Below are 22,225 nucleotides of genomic sequence, written 5' to 3'. Positions count from 1 at the left end.
CAGCTTGTCGGACAAACTCGGCCACTTAATCAAACGGACGACATATCGACTTTCAGCAGGTGTCGTCGGCGACCCCTCCGGAAACATTGCCGTCCGATCTTTCAGGCCGAGCGCCAAGGCTCGCCCGCGTTCAGATCCCGTGATTTCGACTCGTCCGATTAATTTCACCGAGGAGCCCAATCTCCCTTCCCCCCTGCCCGCCCGCGAGAACCTCGGGGGAAAAAAACGGCGGGAAAATTCAGCGTTTCGCGCGAGGGAACGGAGTTGCGTCCGCACGATCGCCCGCGAATTTCCGCGACGTAAACTTTAATCGAATTTCTTTTGCCGCTGACTAATTTCAAGTTTGACACTTTCTCGCGACGCAGCGGCTGTTTCTCGCTTGCCGAAAACGGGGTAACATCGTGGCCGTGGGTCGCGTCGTCGTCGAGCGGAACCGGAGTCGTCCGCTCGACTCCGGTCGGACAGAGTCGGATCGACTCGCTCGTAACTCGCTCGCGCGATAACGAAATTTCAGGGCTGACAAGCAAGACAAAGAGTCCGCAAAAAGTCCCCGATTTTTAAATTCAATTTTATGCAAAATGATAGTTCATGATAAGATATTAATCTTTTAAATACTCATTTAAATACCCGACTGTAAATACACCCGGACGGAATTATAACGAGGGCATTTAAATTTTATGTGCACAGTCAAGTAAAAAAAATATAACTAAAGAACTACGCAACGGAAGTCCCTGGATCGTTTCCACACGGCTGCTCAATCACAATAACTTCGCGATGCCTTAAAGCATCGCACGGCTTTCTGAGGAGTAGCGATGACTATAGTCATCTCACGGACTTAGAAGGTTAATCGCAAAAAAATTCTGCAAAAAGTTTTACATTGAGCATACGATTGGTTTCAGAAATATAGAGGGTCAAAGTGGTCACTACCTGCTAAGGAAGTTTGACATTAGTAACGTTTTATCGCACGAATTTTTGCGAAATTCAGCATCTATGGATTCTTTGAATTGCTTACGATTTCGATGTCAGATTTAAAAATTTCAAGATGGCGGATGTAATATAGCGGACACAAATAGTGAAACAATTATTTGCTTTTATTAGAACTGTTATGTTGTATACTTTATGTGGTATACTTTAAAGCCGATAACTTCAGAACTAAGTTTTTAGATAACTTTTATATTATTGGATATAACGATATGTAATTATAAAGACTCACGGAAACTGCAATGAAAAAGCTTCTAAATATAACAAATAAAACTGTCACGTTATCCTTTATGCGTCATGTAACGTATCAGTTTGAATTTGATATTTTTTCTATGAAAAAACAATGAAAAAAATGCTTTCTCCACTCAAAAATTGTCGTTGAAAAAATTACTTTCGAAAATCTAACTTCGAAAATTCGCAATCAGCTAGCCGAAAAAACCACAACATAACAATTCCAATAAAAGTAAATGATTGTTTCACTATGTGTGTCCGCCATGTTGCACCTGCCATCTTGAATTTTTGAAATCTGACATCAAATTCATAATCAGCAACTCAAAGAACCCATAGATGCCGAATTTTGCAAAAATTCGTGCGATAAAGCGTTATTAGTGTCATCCTTTCTTAGTAGGTAGGTAGGTAGTGACCACTTTGACCTTCTACAACTTTGAAACCGATCGTATGCTCAATGTAAAACTTTTCTGTAATTAATGTCTCATCATGAATTATCTTTTGGCATAAAATCTGATTTCAAAATCGAGGACCGAAAAACAGGCAAAAAATCGATCCTTTTCTTACGTTTCAACTGTCAAAGCGATGCCGGACGACGCAAAACAGCACTTAACGGACCGCCAACGGCACAAAGCTCGTCTGCTTACCCGATTGTCAGCCGACAATCTTTGTTGTAGCAAAAAGTTGCTACTAATACGCGAGACACCTCATGCCGACGCGATCGAGATGTATCATCCGGTCGACTCAAGAGATCTTCCGGACGCCGAAACAGGCCAACGTTTGCTCGCTCGTGAACTCGCGGTAATCTCGCGACGGTGGCTGAGCGACGCCGTGCGGCTCCTCCGTGCTGCGAAGCGGTGGTCGGCGAGCCGGAACGAAAAGTGAAAAGCCGGAGCCATAATTCTCGTCCCGCTGGCGGCTGCTGCTCTTCGCGGAGTGGCGGAAAACGACGAAAGCGGAGGAAATCCCGGAGGACAACGGGGCGCGCGAGTCCTCTATTTTTCTATTTTTCTTGGCCGCCGAGCTTGGCGATACGATCGGCGCAATTAGAATTCGTCTTGGCCGTTCGACGCCGCCGCCGGTTTTCGCGCCAGCCCGTAATTAAGACCTCGCTATACTCAGACAGAACGGCTCCTGCGTCTCGAGATCGCGCTGACTTTCAAACGTTATCGTGAGCGGCTGAAGTAAGAACGCGCATTTGGACCTTACGCCGCGATTTATCGCAGCCGTTGCGACGGATTCCGCTTCATTTGTTCGCCGCATTCACGCGCGAGAGTCTTTAACACGTTCGCGACATCGTAACCCTGGTCATTGGTGGGTCACACTGGTTATATTAATAGACGTGCGTGTCCACCGGTGGGTCACACACTACGAAGCACTGCACTGCTTCTGAAAGTCTTTGTGTGTATCGGGGGCTCTATATATCATAACTACGGCTACATGAGAAATGTATCTATGTATTAGCAACATGGTTTGTCGATCAGACAATTATAGCAAAATAACATGTTTATTCAAGGGAAGCTGAACACGGACACTGTCAACTTGCTCAAACAAAGATAGATATATAGAAAAGTACAAATGATACAAATTATTATCAAAATACAAGATTAATACAAAATTTTGTAACCAAGCATAGCAGAACTATTCATGAAATTTTTTAAAACAAGCAATGCGCATTGTAGGCTCTCCTTCACAGTCTTCACAAAATGTAACAACTTTTGATGCCCGACCCTGGCTTCTTTGCTACCTCGTTCTTTCTGAATTCTTCTATAACACTCAGTGCATTTCTTCCTACTGCTTCTTGCTGAACCTTCATACTTTCCTATGCTATGACTGCTCCTGCTGCGTTTTCTCTTCCTTGTCCATTCCACGTTTTCATCGGCAGCTCCATTTTCTCTAGCTTCATTGACCACATCTGTATTCTCATTTTCTACCTTCAACAACTCATTTATTACATTTTCTCGAAATTTGAGCATATCCATCCTATTTCTGTTGTTACCGAAGCTGTTGTAAATTACCCATACTTTGACAATACATGTCCCTAGCATCACTTCAAAAATAACCTTTTTATACCATGTGAGGCTTTTTCTCAGACTTGTGTGGTATGAAAACATTTGATCAGACACGTCAATTCCTTTCTTAGCTTTGTTATATGCAATAATGGCAGGAGGTTTTACTACGTCTTCTCCCTTGCGACTTTTTGTCCCACTTGGCACTAGTAGATCAGTATGGTCTGGAACAGAGCTAATCATTAGCACTGAGCGTTTATCTAGCCGTTTCATCACTCTAATTCCTTCTTCATTTTGTTTACCATATACTTCTCCTTTCTTCAATTTCTTTTTGCACACATCTTTAGGACTTCCCTTCCTATTACTTCGCAAAGTCTCACAAACATACGTTTCAGAGTTCATTTCAGATCTTTACATAGTTTAACACTTGTGTAAAAATTATCAATAGAGTGTCCTACCACAGTGTGTGTGAGTCCTCTTAGTAATTCCATGCATATATTATATGTATGCCCAGTTGAATTTGTTCCTGCAGTTCCAGTAGGATCGTTTCTTCCTGCATAGACTCTCAGGTCATATGTATATACTTCAGATGTGCATATCTTATAAATCTTTACACCATACTTATGTGACTTAGCAGGAAGATATTGTCTAAAGACTAGTCTGCCCCTCCAAGGTACCATCGTCTCATCAATTACAATTTCTTTGTACACTTCTGAAACAAGTGTTTCTTGAAATTGGTGACATAATAGTTCCAAGGTGTGTTTTATTTTTGAGAGTCTATCATTATTGGCTTCAGGATCGTTGTTATCAGAAAAATGCAAGCATCTCAATAACATGTCAAGTCTGTTAGGGGTCATTACTTTTTTTATACGGTCATTACTGTACATCTCACTAGAAGACCAATAGAGACGCGTTTTTGGTAGGTTATTGATGCCCATGATCAGTAGAATAGCCAGAAATTGTTTTATTTCTTTTCTGTTTGTGCCTACCCAGTTGTGCATTAAAGAGCGGGGGCGAAGTGGTTTTGCCTGAATGAGCTGAGATGCATACCTGTTAGTTTCAAGTACTATGACATCTAAAATATCATCAGTTAAAAATTGTTTGTAGATATCAACGGGTTCAGATAAATTCACGTTATTTGCAGCCCACCTTGTCCAGAAAACTGAAAATTGAATCGGTGCAAGGTCCCCACTTGTCAATATTTACTGTTCCGCAGGTGCCATCTTCCTTCAACGAAGGTTCGTCTCCATCTTCTGTAGAAGATGTGTCACTTTCAGATTCACTTGGCTTATAGGAATCTTCAGAATCTTCAAATGGTTCAGATTCTGAACTAGAAAAGTATATCTTCCTTTGTTTTCTTCGGGATGGTGGCGACTGTTGGGCTGATATGACTGCTGACTGCTTAAAAGATGGTGATTTCTGCGAGGATGATAAAGTGTGAATTGATGGTGGTTGCTGATTAGATGGTGTGTCCTTCATGGGTGATGGTGTCTCAATTAGTGGTGATTGTTGAGCAATTGGTGATTCCTGAGGTGATGTTGATCGATCTTGCAGAGTGGAAGTGGATGCAACCGGTTCCTCTGGTGACGCTATTCTTTGGGATGCGACCAATGCCAATATTTCCTGTGTTCTGGAATTCATTTTCAGGGCATTAAATCTCAATTACCTGCAAAAAATGTAATTGTACGGTGTTATTGCCCACCGATGGGTCACGCGGCTATAAGGGAAAATGACCCACCGGTGGTGCGCCTTCAAAAATCAGTAAAATGGCTAAAAATTCATTGAATAAGATAAAAGCAAAGCCTTTTGTTATAAAACAAACGCAAAGAAGCAATATATTAAAAAATAAATTGTGCGTCCTTTAGAGTGAACCAATGGATTTATTGATTGTCGCGAACGTGTTAATCTTCACGTTGTGCTCAAGTTTCAGCTTAGATGCCCGTAACGATTATTCCTCGGACGAAGGGGAGGATATGTCATTCGCGCTGTAGCCGGAAATCGCTGGATCGCGGAATCGCCAGGTTCCCCAGCTCTTCTCGTTGACCTTACTATAATCTCTCCCGGTGAAACGAAACTTGACGTGTCTGTCGTGCGCGCGAGGGTCGCCCATTTTCCGCACTGTGAAGCGCGAACGTGCAGTGAACGTAACTGTAAACAAGTGAGAAGTAATGCCCTGAATTTCCCGTGAGGTCGCAATGGCGGAACCCGCGCGGCTGCGCGCGTATATTCCTCTCTCTGCTTCCGGACACGTACGGCCTGCGTTCTCCGGTTGCTCCTAGTGCGCCGAGCGAGTGACGGACGAGCGAAAAGCAGCTTTCATCGTTGCCGAAGAAGCCGGGGCTTCTCACACGTTGCTTCGTCGTCGTCGGGATGAAACGTTGAGAGAAGAAGAAGAAGAGGGAAAAGCCGAATCGAGCCAAGTCCAGCCGAAATCGAAGCCGTTCCCGGAAGTAGTCCCGGAAGAAGAGGATTCTCGCGCCCCCACGGACATGAAGTCGGCGCTCGTCGTTGTGGGGGTCATGAGTCTCCCGTGGGGAGCTCGCGGAGCGAGAAGCTGAGCGGCTAATTGCTATCGCGGATGTCGCTCGGAACGAACATGTTCGGCATCGACGCGGACCAGTCGCGGACGAGCGACGATCGCAACCGCACGTTCCTCCTCGTCGACTCGGAGCGCGATGCCGGCACGAGGAACCTCACCGACGAGCTCTACCCCTTGCCAGATTACATCAACGTCACGCTGCTGGACACTAACGCGACCGAGGAGATCGACTCGTTCTACTTCTACGAGGTGAGTCCCGCAGGTCAGCAGCTTTGGCTGCGTTCCGCTTCAACGGACGATTTGCTTGCCGGGCTATCGTTTACTCGATACACGGGTAAATTTTGCAATTTTCATTGATTTGAGACACAATTCGAGAGCACTATACTCAACGCAATACACCGCGGCATTCGAGTTTCTGCGCGCGCGATTTGTGTGGAAAAAATTCCACGCGGCAACATTCGCCGGGGCAACAAAGCTGCATAAACCGCAAACATTGCCGTTTCACTGCGGCAAAAGCTCGGACAACAGCTCGCTGGCGATACATGTTTTAACGGACTTAATGCACGTCGGTTATTAAAACCGACGCAAACAACTGCGAAACGTAATAAAAGCTCCGAGCACCGAGAGCGGTTCAAACCGTTCAAGGCAGGAGCGCTTGAAAGAACGGCGACACACAATAAAGCACGATCGGGCGTATTCGCGAGATCGTTGGGTTTTCATCTCGCGGTACGATATCGTCCTCAGAGCCAGGCGCGTCCAAATGGCGCGACGTTATTCCGCTGGAAAGTGTCTCCCCGCTTTAAAACTCGAACGAGCAAACGATGCTGAGATAATCCGGGCGATAGTCTACCTGTCCAAATTGAATTCTGCGGACGTCACATTGCGTCTACTTCCCGTTGTTTAGCCGCATTCGGCTAAAGACTCTCGCACGCCGCGCGAAAGATCTCGCGGGGGGAGGTCGCGTTCGCGCGCGCGGAAGGGTTGCGATAAGACTTTACTTACGGCGCTTTTTAGAGAAGCGTAATGGAAAATCCTGATAACGCGTTAGAGCGGCTTTTCATTTCTCTCTCTCTCTCTCTCTCTCGAGCGTCCTCGCAGCGCGATCGCGCGCGAACGGTCCCGTTTCCTTTTTCCCTTCTTCCTTCCTCCGTTGGAAGGCTTCCTGGATAAAACTATCCGCGAGCGTACGTTCCGCGCTCGCGCTTAGAATATCGGAGAGTGTGTCGTTTTTATTATCGGGCGAAACCGCGCGTGCACGGACGATAACGCGACATACCGCCGCGATATTCAAATCTTACGCAATCCACGGCCGTTTGTATTTCTCGGAGGGAGGAGAAGCAGCCGAGGGAGCGGCAGTAACAACAATGATGAATATATCGAATTGCTGTACACGCCCACCTCCTGCGGGAAATCCAACATTTAACCTTTCTTTCTTTCGGCGATGTTAGCAGAAATTGCTTTATAAATACATGGGTTCTCCCCCTGCATTCTTTTGCGAATTGCGAATTAATTCAAGTGCACGGATAAAATTAAATTGGTGTCGTGCGCAAGCGCGCGAAAAATACGTGCTGCCCGAGCAAAAAATGATTAGGGCCATCCTCGTAAGGCCCCGATAAGGTTGAAAGTAAGATGCCCTAAAAAGGGATGCCTCATTATTATCACATCAGGCCTCGAGATGGGTCTTTCAGGGGATGCTTAGATTTTACAGAAGGCTTTGATAGGGAAAGCTGAGAAGGGCCTTAGAAGGATCTTTTAAGAGAGGACGCTTTAGATATATAAAATCAAGTTTTATTCTAGAAAATTAATAACATCTGAAGCGTGTAATAAAATTGTCATAGTTTAGTATTGTTTCAGTAGGTACGCTCCATCTGATTCTTTTAAAGATTTTTTAATTATACTGCTTTCAATTAAAAACAAATTTTATTAATTTTATTCGTTGCCATATTTATTAGTCTCTTCCAAGGATTTCTCTAATATCGCCTTCGTTTTGAAATACAGGAAACTTTAATAAAAACAATAGCAAAATTTTTATCTGTAAAGAATATTACATTTTATCGTAAAGTATGCTGTTTTTAAAATAAAAAATTCTTGCATACTGTACTAACATCTATACTAACAAGGTTATAAAGAAATAAAGAAATTGCACTCTAAATTTCTTGGAATGAAAAGAACGAATATTTTTACTCAAACAATAATAAAAATATTTCTTTATAAGGCCCTAGAGATGTGCGAACTATTCGAATCCGAATCCGAATAATTCGAATAGGAATCAAATACGAGGATAGTTCCAGAAGTACCTGACCTACCAAAGAAAACACAAAAAATTTGGGAAAAAATATCTTTATTTCTCTACATAGTCTCCTTTTAGCTCAATACACTTTTCCCAGCGATGTTCAATAGCTTCGATACCCTGTTTATAGTGGGAATCGTCGGGCTCCTCAAAATTCCTTCGTCTCAGGTGTGAAGTGATGGACCCATGTTTCATCCATGGTTATGAATCGACGCAAAAACTCGGTTTTATTGCTGCGAAACTTCGCCAAACACTCGATTGAAACATCCACACGACGCTGTTTTTGCTCCAATCGCTGCACCCATCTTGCGCACAGCTTTCTCATGTCCAAATTTTCAGTTAATATGCGATGTACGGCACTTTTTGAAATGCCTACCATGTCTGCTAACTCGCGCACTTTCAGTCGACGGTCATCCAATAACATTTTGTGGATTTTCTTCACCATTTCTGGCGTGGTCACCTCATTCGGTCGACTACTGCGATGTTCGTCTTGGCAGCTCGTACGTCGGCCTCGTTTAAACTCTGCCACCCAATATTTTACTGTTGTAAACGAAGGAGCAGGCTCGCCCCGAGTAGAATCTAGCTCCGCTTTGATATTGGTTGGACTGAGGCCTTTAAATGAAAGTATTGTATCACATAACCATGACCAATTTTTTCCATGTTTACGAATTCACCGAGAGCGTTCACTATTGACGGCTGCCAAACAAATACTAAACAACGTAGCGTCGTCAAACTTTAAACTTAAGCTTTATAAGCTTGGTACTTTCTACCATAGTCATTCTTTTCAAACCACAACCGCTATCTATATGTCAGGTCAGGTACTTTTGACACTACCCTCGTACATTTCGCACGTTTACGCGCATCAGTTACAAAACGGCCCATCTGGGCCTATATGCACCTTTAACTTGTAATTAATTTAACTTATAATTAATAACTTAATTATATATTACTTTAGTTATTTAAATATATATTTTACTTTCAGATGATATTACAATATCAATATTCCCTTTCATATTAAAATCTTCCATCATTATTTGCATGTTTAATAATCATGATGAATTTTTTAATGATTCGATTCGATTTCATTCGATTCGATTCGAATTCGAATGAAATTTCATAGATGCGATTCGATTCGAATTCGAATTTAAAAAATGAGATTCGATTCGATTCGACATAAAAATTCTTGATTCGCACATTTCTAGGTCCTGTTAATATTGCCTTATAAGATCCTGTTGATACTGCCTTATAAAGCCCTTATAATATTATCTTATAAGAACCCGTTAAATCATTTGTTACACATCTCGTAGGGTCCTTGTCTCTCTATCCCTACTAGGGCCCGATTAATATTAGGGAAAAATAATCAGGCCCTAACCAGAGCCCTATTAATTTTTGTATTCGGGTGTATTAAAGGTGAATGTTGCTTGTTTCAAGTGTTTCATGAGTTTATACATTTGCAAATTTATCATGAGCTGTCTCAAGCAGCAAATTTATTCGAAATACACTCTGAAGCTTAGTAAATTTAATACTTTAATCAAAAATATTGAATTAGAACATAAATTCGGCTTGTTTCCTATATAGAGTACAAGTTATGATGTTGTCGAAAAGAGAGGACAAATTTTTCATTCGAATCGACGATAACGAGCTTCTCTAAAACTTGCGACGAGTGTATTTTAAGACTATCATCAAGAAGATGTTTGTTGAGAATAACCGTTACTTGAATAAGAGAGAGAGAGAGAGAGAGAGAGAGAGAGAGAGAGAGAGAGAGAAAGAGAAAGAGTAAACTGAGTATTCGCTTTTCTCAGCGGCAGAATGATATTTTTCTCGGCGCGACGACCATTTGAAATCGAGCGTGTTTATCCGCAAATTGTCGCACGCGCTTCGTCTCGCGAAATATCGATGAAATTCGACGCAGCTCGGAATAAAGTCCTTCAATTTACGACGCCTGTAATTATATTCGTAATTCGCCTCGAGCTCGCGTCAATTTACAACGAAGGACCGCTCGCAGCGCAACGCGCGTTGTCGCTCTCGAGCAACAGCAGCCGACAGCAGCAGTACACAAAATTGCCGATAAATCTCATCAGGAGCGATCGCGCGTCGCGGATCAAAGTAACCCCAATCTACGATAACTTATTACGCGCAGCCTCGCCGTCATCATCGTGCGCAGATCGCCTTCTCTCTAACGTCGATGCGATAAATTTAGATGCGGGGGAAAGTCATAGAACTCGCGCTCTTGCGACGCACCGGTCGATAGTCACTGCTCGACTTTCAGCCGCAATTTGAGAGAACTTATTCTATATCCGCGCTATTGCTCTCGGGGATCGTCCAAGTCCGCTAAAAGAGAGAGAGAGAGAGAGAGAGAGAGAGAGAGAGAGAGAGAAAGAGAGAGAGAGAAACGTGCAAACAGACTTTAGAATTATAATCAATTTGACTCCGGGTCGACCACAGTTCGCGAATCGCGCGTGGACACTTGCGGGCTTTCATAAGAATATTATATTTTCGCGACCGGTTAAAAGCGGGAATATTTTCAGACAGGTCTCTCGCCGAGTAATATATTGCCGCATATTGCTAATTATTAATTAATATTAATAATCTATTAATTTAAACGTCATATTTGCGAAACACGTGGGACGCGTTGTTATGTGAAATTGGTACACTCAGAATTTCGCTCGTTCGAAATAATTAATTTCGCCGCATTTTACTCGGATAAGCAATAAAATACGTTAGCGTATGTTTTGGGCGATATGTTTTGCAAATAATTCGATAGGATCATTCGTGAGAATAATTTTAATAATAAAAGACAAGAGAGAGAGAGAGAGAGAGAGAGAGAGAGATTCAGAGTTCTCTCTCTCTCTCTCTCTCTTCAATAATGGTTTCTCCTTGTTGAAAATTGTCCACTCTGTCTATAATCACGGTGGTCCTCGCCCGGAGGATCTTTCTCGCGTCTTGGTATCTCGTTGCTCGCGTTTTCTTAGCAGCCGCGCGTACCCTGAAGTCTAGACGGTTGCATCGCGCATTAAAACCACGACGACGACGACGACGAAGATGACGACGATGACGACGACGACGAAGAAGACGACGACGACGAAGACGCAGGTTTCCTCCTCTCGTGTTCGCCTCTCGCGATTGCAGAACCACGTCGGAGGAACTCGCTTATTTTTACTAGGAATGCGTCTCGAGACGGCGAGAGAAAAAGAGCTGAGAAAAAAGAACGAGAGAGAGAGAAAGAGAGAGAGAGAGAGAGAGAGAGAGAGAGAGAGAGAGAGAGAGAGAGAGAGAGAGAGGGAGAGAGGGGGTCATTGACGCGATGCTGGAAACAGGCGTCCGATAAAATTAAGCTGCCACGCAACGGCCGGGACAGAGCAAACGATTCTCTTCTATTTTTCTTCTGTCTTCCTCTTTCCTGTTCTTTTTATTATTTCGTACCTACGGAACTGCCCGCGACATCAACTCCGCCGATTGCCGGAGTAATGAATGCAATGACAGGAACAATCGCATCATAATCGATCGCGTGAAACTTATCCGCGCACAATCTCCGATCGAAACTTTCGCGAGATCACGAGACTGCTTTGTGAAGTCGACGATGATTTTTGGCGAATTGAGCGTCGCGACAGAGAGAGAGAGAGAAAGAGAGAGAGAGAGAGAGAGAGAGAGAGAGAGAGAGAGAGAGAGAGAGAGAGAGAGAGAGAGAGAGAGAAAGAAAGAGAGAGAGGCATCGGAATCTGCGCGATGAATCTCCAGACTCGATTTATCTTTAGCGGGGAAAAAATTGCAGTCTGAAACGAAGATCCTGTCGGGATATTTAAGAGCGGCCAATATGCGCGCGCGCGAGGATCCAATTCTTGTTGGACATAAATCGATCAGTCGGAAGCGCCGCCAGAACAATTCCATAGCACCTGGCTATGTTCTCGCAACGCCATCTCGGTGGTCATTCAATTTACGCCTATCCGGTTTCTCTCGCGAACGTGTACGAATTTAACTGCATTACCGCCGGTATAAGCTGCATTGTATATATATACACAGGGCTGCAGGTCGGTTAAGCTTATTCGGCGCATCTGCACCACGTTGCGGAACAATACGCGCACGGCTCCTCGTCGGTGTCACGAGCGAGCGTTTTGTAGCCTCAAAGGCTCGCCGAACACGGCCCTCGTCAAAGTGTCTCGAACGTTGTTGTTATTATTGTATCTGCTACTGATTGCGCTCCGCGAGTTTGAGCGACGAGCGCGCCAAGCGCGGAAGCGGAATGTTAATTAGCGCGAGTCGGCGAAGACTTGGCAGTTTTGAGGAATCGATCGGCCCTCGATCTTCAATCTTTCCGACGAGTCTTTTGCACGAGCGAGTTGCAGATTAACATCGTGCCGAAGGCGGCACTTGCTCGAGGGCAAGGGAGAAACGCGGTGTACCTATTACCGGGCAGTCGAGGTCAAGATTTTCATTTAAATAATTCCCTACAAGAGAAAGGAGGATCAAAAAGCCAAGCGTTTTACGGGACCAAGACCGGGTTCGACGCGCCTCTCGAACACAACGAGAGGATTATTCCACGGTTTTCGAGGTATCGATCCTGAGGGCACTAGTTTGAATTCGTGTCTCCCGGATACGTGGAATGAAGTTAAAATCAATCGCGGAAATTGACTGTCCGATTGATTAATCGCGCTTGATCCGATCGCGGGAGCGCGCGCGAATTTTTCGATATTCTTGAGGGCAACGGGTTCGTAAGGTCTCTCGTGCGCGTGTAACTCCGTTGCACGTGATTTTCCCCGCGTCTCCCCCCGACGACGGCGGACTAATGGATTAATGGACAACGGACTATGACGGTATCCTTTCAAATCAACGACATATCGGACGCGACGAAGCCGCAAGAGCAACGCAATGATGCTTCGCGCTGGCGTAACGGAAAAGCTCGCTCTGCGCGCGCGCGCCGCGGTCGCCGCGATTTTCCGCTCTCGCGTCCGAGGATAAAACATCGCGAAAGTTTTCTCGTTCAGAAGCACGTAACTCGCGCTCGTAAAAGCCGCCGTCCGCCGCGAGTCTGATTGGACGTTACGAGCCATCATAATGACTCTTCCTTGCGATCGCGGACGGCCAGCCGTCTCGCCGTGACGGCGACGGCGATGGTGAACGAAAAGTGCAAGACGGGGGGGGGGAAGGGAGAGCACGTAAAAATATGTAATAACGGCGAATACAATTTAATCGTGCGGCGCGAAGCGTTGCGAAGGCTCGGCTCGCCGGTTTCGCCGCGCGAACGCGGGAGAAAGCGATGCTTCGCGTATGAGACGAGAGTCAGCCCTCGGCGAGCGCGATTACGCGCTCGCGGAGAAAAATACTCCCGAGCGATATAAAAGCGGCGAGCGGTTGCGGGGAAGAAAGGCGGAGGAATTCCGCGAGAAAGTCTCGTCCCCGGCGACACTTTTCTCGCCGGCGATGTAACGGCAGACGCGGTCTCCACGTCGGCGGCAGCAAGTGGCCGTCGCGATCGCCGCCGCCGGTTAATCCTTTGTTGCACTTTGTTTTTTTTTTCTAATGAATATAATTTTGTGGAACTTGTTACTCGGGGTTTTTAGGGTCGCTAAGTTTTAGGTGTGTGAACTTATGCGGTCCATCTGGCGGTCAATTGCTGTACTATGTAATTTTCTAAACCTCTAATGTCTGCAAAAGGCTTTATTTTTTAGTTTTGATATCTGGCAATAATATTCAGTTGATTGAAACGTTTGGGTTTGTAACAATAACATCATGTTTATCTGATTCGAAATTCGAGCCAAAAAAGCATAATTTCCGGGAAATTCTCATTTTCTATTTTCATTTGAAGAAAACAGCCGCTGTAGCTCATCGAAGCTGCTCGTAGAAGCTTATGGTGAAAGTGCTCCCACCGATAAATCATGCAGAGAATGGTTTCGACGTTTCAAAAGTGATGATTTCAGTGTCGATGACAAACCTCGTCCAGGTCAGCCGAAGAAGTTCAAGGACGAGGAATTGCAGGCGCTAATCGATGAAGTTCCGTGTCAGTCGCAACATGAGCTCGCGCAATTGTTGAATGTTGATCGATCAACAATTTCTGTGCGTTTGGCAGTTTGGAAAGGCTTACAAAGAAGGAAGATGGGTGCCATTCGAACTGAAACGAAAGAGACATCGAGAGGCGAAAAGCCATGTCTGAAATCTTGCTTGCCAGGCAAAAAAGAAAAGGTTTTTTGCATCGTATTGTGACTGGAGACGAAAAGTGGATATATTTCGATAATCCCAAACGACGGAAATCCATTAGGGACCCAGAAAAATCATGCATATCGATACCAAAGCGGAATATTCACGGCAAGAAAGTAACGCTCTGTATATGGTGGGACCAGAAGGGTGTAGTGTATCATGAACTATTAAAACAGAGGCAAACCATCACTGCCGAACTTTATCAACAACAATTGATCCGTTTAAACAACGCATTGAAGAATAAGCGGCCGGAATATGCAAAGAGACACGACAAAGTGATCTTCCAGCACGATAACGCTCGGCCACATGTTGGAAAGATTGTGAAGCACCTGGCTGGGACGTTTTACCTCATCCGTCGTATTCACCAGACACTGCTCCATCCGATTATCACTTGTTCCGATCGATGGCACACGGGCTTTCGGACCAGCATTTCAACAATTATGAAGAAATAGAGAAATGGCTCAATGTATGGATCGCTTCGAAGGACGAGTCACGGTTTTTCCGTCACGGAATGCAACTGTCAGACAGATGGGAAAAAATAGCAAGCGATGGCTTACTTTACTTTGATTAGTGTACTTTTTCATGTTTTTTCATACTGAAGTCTTTTTTTGGAAGAAAAAAACGGACCAAATTGATTCACCTATACAAATCCGGTATGGAAAATACGAAATTCAAAATACGAAGTTCAAAACGAGTCCAATATGGTGGATGAAATTTTCAAAATCAGCTGAATTCGCTTAAAATTTGTTATTCGAAAATTTGAGGGTTTTCGAGCTCGCTGATTGCAAATTCGTTATCGGAAATTCGAAATACCAATGCTGGAATGGATATATACGGCAAGATTCGGTTGACAACCGATCAGGTTGTCCGATTCTCAAGCGCAGTCTGCTTGTTTCATTTCTATAATTATATTCGCCATGTTGAGATCCGGCATTTTGAATTTTGTATTTTTCACACCGGATTCGTATATTCAGGGGTTTCAAAAACTCTCGAGTAACAAGTTTCAAGCGAATTCGACTGATATTGAAAACTCCGTCCGTCATATTGGGTCCGCCATTTTGAATTTTGTGTTTTCTACATCGGATTTGTATTCAGCGGCCCCAAAAACCCCCAGCTAATGATTTTAAAGTATACATTATTACTTAAAATTTCATGTAAACGAATTTATTCTCTAAAAACGACAGTTTTGTGTGTTCAGTATATGCTTGTTAATAACAAATTACTTATTTCAAGTGACTCTAAAAGTTGATGTATTAATTGGAGGAACATTTTAGTAGTCCAACCAATATCAAATATATTAAAGAAATATGTGAAAAATTTTAATTATTGGAAAAACAAGCTTGGATGATAGGTGGCACTCTGGGAGAACCATTATGCAGCAAAGAATTAATCGACGTCCGCGAGTACGAAGTCGCGGATAAGCGGAAGAATTCGTGCGACTTTCGCGATCAATTGATTTCAATGTGCGCTCGGAAGCGACGTTATGAAAATGTGACGAACACGCGCCTTGTCCTGGAAAAGAAACGGAAAACAAATTCTGATAAAATTCCGAGAGAACAATGAAGGTATATATCAACATTTTTGTTCGTTTAAATACACTCAAAATTTTTAACGCAGTCTTTTTGCACTGAAATACTAATGAGATACTAATGAGACACGGTGTAATGACTTTTCAGAAAAGCATGCCGCTTTCTAAATGCCGCTATGCCCTTTTCTTTCTCGGGGCGATGCGCGCGCCCACCGAAAACCGTGGGATGGCTCTCTCGTCATATTCGAGACGGATTGTCTTAATCTCGTAACGCACGCGGCTTGCTCTCGCTCGTCCTTTCTCTCGCGCGGGACCACTTGAGCGGGCGCAAAAACGACGCGGACGTACCGAAGAGCGGCGGATATTCGGCGCGAGGAAGGCGACGTTTTTTACCGCGCTGCCGCGTACGGACCGCGCACGTAGGTGGGGTTGATGCTAATCATTTGGCAATTACTCGATGTTATCGTCGTAGGAGATAAAACCGAACCCTCTCCGCTTCCGGGAGGAGCGCACACTTAAGCGCCGAAGTTTCTCCTCCGCCGCGTCGCGTCGGCGGCGCGCGCGCGCGCTTAAAATCCAGGTTGCTCCTCCGACGTCGGCGGACATTCGCACGAACGAGCGCAATTATCCGATGATGCGTGCTTTCGACGTGCGCGCGCGCGCGTGAGAGAGAGAGAGAGAGAGAGAGAGAGAGAGAGAGAAAGAGAGTGAAATTTCGTCTTAATCGATGCGCGGAGAAAAAGCACCCTCCGGTGCGTGACATTCCACGGTTGGGCTCATAATTGCGGGCGAACGGGCGCGTAACAAGTTACGCGCGCGCGCCGTCGTGAGAAAGAGCCTCGTAAAAATCATGTTCCCATTAGAGCCGGCTCGTTCTCTTGATAAATTTTACGGTAGATGTACGACTTGGCACTGGTATCTCGCCCCGCGAAAAGAAAGTTATTTCCACGCTCGTATTTCAGCACGGGGTGACGCTCCCCCCGGCCCTCCGCGCCTTCCCGTCCGCGAGTCCGCGGTGTTCCGTCGGCCGTTCGATAAACCTGATCGACCGAATTTTAGCGGCGCGCGTCGTCGTTGTCGTTACCGCGACGCGACTGCGGTTCGTCGCGAATACCGCCCGCGAGAAAGATATATTTCGCGAAGGGGCGCGCGCGGCGAGCATTAGCGCGGACGCCGCCGCCGGTGGTTTGCTGATTTAGCGGCAGGCCGCAGCTCCGTCGCGTTTCCCAATGCGCACAAACGCGCATTGGGAAGTAGAGGCGCACTCGAAGGAACGGGCGAGTGGCGAGTTTCAGCCTCCTCCGATGCCGAAGAGGGATGTCCGCGAGTCGGGGCGCTCGTTGGCGAATCGCAGATGCAACGATGTTCATCGCGCTCGCCACGATTTAATTTGCACGCGTCCAATTTCAATCGCGGTGGACTGCTATTGGCCGCTGTCTCGAGGAGCCTTTCATCGCCGAGAACGTTATGTCGATTGAAGAGTCCATCGCACGCTCCTGAGAATTGCGCTTTGGTTTCGTTCGATCCTGGGCGAGTCTGGGCAGAGACGCAAACGTTTCCGGCAAAATAGTTCGGCCGACTCTGGCGGCAGATTTTGCCCGCGCCGGGTCTGCCGGGTAATCAAAAGACGTTTATCGCGATGAGCGATAGGGAAATACCAGCGGAATTCTTGTCCGGAGTTAACGACGGCCTCGCGCCGTGTACGCTTGCTCGGCGAATCCCGCAGTTTACACGATTTGCCGAGCGATTTAAGCCGCGATTACACATCGACGATTCTATTCCGACAATGCCCGACTCTCTCTCTCTCTCTCTCTCTCTCTCTCTCTCTCTCTCTCTCTCTCTCTCTCGTCTCCGTTCTCCGTTCTGTTCGACAGGCGGTTCACCGAGCGGGGAGGGAGAGATTAATTACTACGCGGACGCTGTGCCTTTTAATTAAGTGTCACGAAGCGACGCGAGTCATTACGATTTCAGTTGGTCTGTCTGCCTCTTGAACTGTCTGCTCGTCGTCGGAGCTCTTATTGAAACACCCGCTTACACGCGATTTCACCTCCCTCCCCGAGGGCAACATACTGCTGCCTTTCGACAGAACGACTCGATACTTGGCGTACAAGTGATGCGAACTTGAGGTAAAGAGAGAACGAGCTAAAGTGGTACCCCAAGCAAAATGCGGCAAGTGGAGCGCGAGGTGACACGATGAAACGAACGCAGAGTAACTGCGGGTCGACTCCGGCTCCTTTGATCTTAGGTGGACTCAAAAAAAAGTACTCTATTTGTAGAGTGATTTTTCCCATCTTTCATAGTCTCGTATCCTAAGCGAAGCGTTTTACAGAAAAAGAATTTCTCTTTCGATAAAGCGATTAAAGTGAACCACTCATCTAAAATTTATTAGATATTATTCTAACTGTTTTCCTCTTATTTCAAGAGGATTCCCTCTTATGTTATTTATATATATATTACTTTTCGCTATACATTATAATAATTTTTTTGAAATTAACTAGTATAACCAGTAAGAATAAAATACAATAAAATTAAATAATAATCCTCTTAAAAAAAGGGATTAAATAATCTGTGTATAAGAGGAAATTTATAGTATTAAAATAAGATTTGCATTATACATACGTATAACATTATATGTACATTATTATATGAAAATATTAGAAACACATTATTCTTAAAGTTAGCAGGATTATATGTATAACATATAATCCTGCTAACTTTAAAAATAATGTGTTTATAATATTTTCCTCTTAATCTTAGAGCAATCCTTTTGAGGTCATGTATAAGAATAAAATCCTCTAAAATTTAAGTGATTCCGCTTGTTCTGTGAAATTACTTTTCTTTTGGCTGAATCACACACGTCGATTCTTCGATCCTTTGTGTCGCGGACACTTTAACGCGTTCGCTACCGACGTTATACGCACGGAGAGAAAATCTCTGCTTGTGCAATCGAATAAGTGGATCGGGACCGAATAAGCGAAAATTCGCCAACTGGGAACGGTGTATCTCTGTTAACGCGAGCGGAAACATCCGTCTGTGACCATTCGAGCTGTGCTCGGCTCGGAGATAATCGGACCAATCGGAAATGGCATCTCTTCTCCCGGTGTGACCGATGTGTGCGCACCGATCCTTCTCGCGAGAGGTCAGTTTCACACACGCGCGACGTATTTCCCTTCTTATGTCCATCTAAACGAGGCTTGTTTGTTTTACACGCTTGCACACGAATATGGGCCAGTCCGTGAGGAAAGTTTGATTTTTCGCCGTGGCATTCGTCGGCGTAGCGAAAGTGTCGGGACGCGTTTGGCTCGCGATACTTGAGGCGCGATCAACTTTTTCTCCTCCGGTTTTTCGAGAGATCTGCCGTCGCGCCACGTGCGGCTCGCCTACTCACTTGCATGTTACAAAACGTATAGTTTCTTATTTCGCAGGCGTTTAACTTACGCGCATAATTGACTCCGTTGACGCGATAAGACTGCCCGCTTCACTGCAATTATCATATACAGGGTGATTCAAAACAACCTTCCATTATTAAAAGTATAAAATCCTGATAAAATTCTAAAACAACTTTTCCTCTTGCAAAATTTTGGCAAAAGCTTAGATTTTAAATTATTAACAAAAATAGTAGACCTATTGCGAGTCGGGTACGGGAGGTAGACAGGTGCGGCGCAACTCACCGTCAGACATGGGCGCTAACGCGGAGTACCCGCAGTCTACTACTACTAGGTCTACTATTGGTCTACTAGGTCTACAATATTTTTGTTAATGATTTAAAATCTAAGCTTTTGCCAAAATTTTGCAAGAGGAAAAGTTGTTTTAGAATTTTATCAGGATTTTATACTTTTAATAATGGAAGGTTGTTTTGAATCACCCTTATATCGGATAGCGCTACAAATGCAACAACAATTTTAATGTTCAAGGTAAGCTAGTAAGTATTCTCTTGACAACTATAACAGTAGTCTATATACATGTGCCTTCGGAGGTCACTAAGAGTCACCGAGCGTCGTTTCGTGCGGCGACGTAAGGGAAAATCTCGACAAACGTCAGGCGAGAGAGAGAGAGAGAGACAAAGCGAAGAGCGCGTGCAATTTCGCAATTGTCCACGTCAATCGCATCCTCGCGATTGCCCTTACATGCCTGCTCTTCGTAATTGTCCACGTTAATCCACGTAATATTATTACTGATATTAAAGGATTAATGAAACAATTGGTATCAGGTCGCAGCCCGAGAGCAGTTAATTCGACCGAGATTAATTCGGTTGAGAAATTAATGCGCTCATTAATACAAATGGGCACGTTGATGCCGTCGCGCCTTTGACGTCAGCGAAAAGGCATCGGGTTCGCGCAGTTTCAAGCGCGATCCTCAGCGCGACGCGACAAAAAGAGCGAGAGAGCGGATGCATCGAGTTCCTCCTCTCCTCATCGCGTAAATGCGAGCCACGCGCGGCGCGGGGTTATCGTCCGTAAGTTATTAACTGATCCTGTCGCGCAACTGTTTCCAGACCGAGAAGGGGGAAAAAAACCTCCTTCCCTCCCGCCCCCCCCCCACCCCCATTACACCATGACGCATATTTTCCGGCGACCGTAAATCCAGATCAAAAGCCACTTGTTGCGACGCGCGTTACGTTCGCGCGAAATTTCAGTTTTCAGTTCCCGCCTGTTACGGCGATACACGCGTAATTAAAGACGTGTTTATCTTCTTCTGAACTGGCCGCGTTATAATACGACTGCGAACAATTCTCTCATCGCTTCGGCGGGTCCAGTCGTCGACATTTAATTATCTGATTTTAATGATCGGCACACGCACGTAGGGACGGTAATCGGCGCGGCGCTCGAGCGGCAATTACTGTCTGATCTGAAAATTACAATTAAATCTGCGCGCAGGGCGCGCCTCCTCGTTAAACCACATCGCGTTTAGAGATGATCCGCGCAGCCCGCGATCACGTCGATCGATACGCAAGTACACAAAGAAAGTGTATTTAATGGTAATTGACGCGCTATTAATTGCCCCGTGCTGATAAGTGATGCTATCGTCGCCTAATTGGCATTGAAACGAATGCCGCCATAGTCGCGGCATAGTATTTGTCAACTTAGCGTGATGTTTGTGCAATAATTTCCCACGTCGGGGCTAATCGAAGTCATTTATGGCCACCACGGCGCGACGCGTAACGCCGCTCGAAATAATCTAATTCTATCGCGCTGTCATAATTCATGGCTCTTTAGCCGTTTAATCACCGATTCCGTGCATTACCGAGGCCGGCGCGCGTTGTTACGCATCTAAATGGAAATTGGCCGCCGATAATTTTCGCGAACTCCCACGTAAATCAAGCGAGCTGACGAATCGATCGCGCGCGCGCGCGCGCGCACGAGAGAGAGAGAGAGAGAGAGCACGGGAGAAATAGCGGGCGGGAGTCGCGCCGGAGACGCTCGTATCCAATCGCGAACTTTCATGATCGATCCCGGCGTATAAAACTCGCAACAGTCCCATAAAATTTATATATCGTGTCGAGTCATAAATAACTTCCCCGCCGGAGATAGCGAATATTTATTTTCCCTAAACATTCCGCGTCTATCCGAGTAATAGGTGGCTCTCTCTCTCTCTCTCTCTCTCTCTCTCTCTCTCTCTCTCTCTCTCTCTCTCTCTCTCTCTCTCTCTCTCTCTCTCTCTCCCGATCGGAAGCTGCGTATTAATCCGCAACACGAATAATCTCGAATTAACGACGAGCATTTCTTAGATCGACTTTCATCGTGAAATATTTCCCGCGCATGCGAATATGATGAGGGAAACCGCCCGTTGGAACATTCGGCCGAATATTGAGCAGCAATTGAAGATTAATGGATGACGAGGCCGCGCGCACACACAGACAATATAGAGCCAAATAAAAGTCCCGACGGCGAGAAACTTGCGACGGGGCAGGAGGAAGAGGACTTTTTAACGGTATCGTATCTTCTCGGCGGACGCACGTTATCGTTAAATACGCCGCTCTTCCGCGTTATCCTGTCACGAACGGTGGCTTATACTACGCATCGTCGAACCCACGAACCTCCATTGCGGCGTTCACACGGCATCATGCCGCGGCATGATCGCGTTCAGGTCGGCAATAACCGTGACGTTCGAGTCGTAGGCGGCTGTACCGTCGATGTCATCGCCATTTAACGTCTACGCCTTTATGCGTTGGAGCGCATGATGGACGTTTTTCCGGGAAGTTTGAGGAAGCCATTACTCGGACAGCGCGCGGTCAAAAATACGCGCACAATAAGGACCCCGCAAGTCGGACGATGACGACGACGACGACGACTTTCCACTTTTCTTCCGACACGAGCAACTGCGAGCGAGCCTCCGGGGAGGAACATTCCGGCAAAGGCGAGCTCGGAAGCGCCTGGCGGGAAAATATTCCCTGTGGGAGTCTCGACAATCTCGAGGATAAGGGCACTGAAAACGGCTGAACTGCAAGCGAGAGTTAA

The 22,225-nt window shown here is 45.5% G+C and overlaps 2 protein-coding genes across 3 annotated transcripts in view; one reads left to right on the top strand and one right to left on the bottom strand.

Moving 5' to 3' along the window:
• CCAP-R (Crustacean cardioactive peptide receptor) overlaps nt 1-22,225 on the top strand; it is a 78,201-nt gene that overhangs the window by 6,000 nt on the left and 49,976 nt on the right. Inside the window, exon 2 of one of the 2 annotated variants that reach the window (XM_011139171.3) lies at nt 5,143-6,006. In XM_011139171.3, coding sequence (XP_011137473.1) covers nt 5,797-6,006 — 210 coding nt within the window. In that variant the 5' untranslated portion in view covers nt 5,143-5,796. Of the gene's footprint in view, nt 1-4,846; nt 6,007-22,225 lie in introns of those variants that run through there. The other variant, XM_025303356.1, reaches the window with a different exon arrangement.
• LOC105182036 (lisH domain-containing protein C1711.05-like) overlaps nt 4,339-22,225 on the bottom strand; it is a 66,388-nt gene continuing 48,501 nt past the window's right edge. Inside the window, exon 2 of the mRNA XM_011139170.3 lies at nt 4,339-4,848. Coding sequence (XP_011137472.2) covers nt 4,353-4,848 — 496 coding nt within the window. The 3' untranslated portion in view covers nt 4,339-4,352. The remainder of the gene's footprint in view (nt 4,849-22,225) is intronic.

This window comes from Harpegnathos saltator, unplaced genomic scaffold (assembly GCF_003227715.2).
Source record: "Harpegnathos saltator strain DR-91 unplaced genomic scaffold, Hsal_v8.6 scaffold54, whole genome shotgun sequence".
In the NCBI taxonomy this organism is placed as follows: Eukaryota; Metazoa; Arthropoda; class Insecta; order Hymenoptera; family Formicidae; genus Harpegnathos; species Harpegnathos saltator.
Note: the sequence above shows the minus strand (reverse complement) of the source record. Positions and strands in the feature narration are given on the sequence as shown.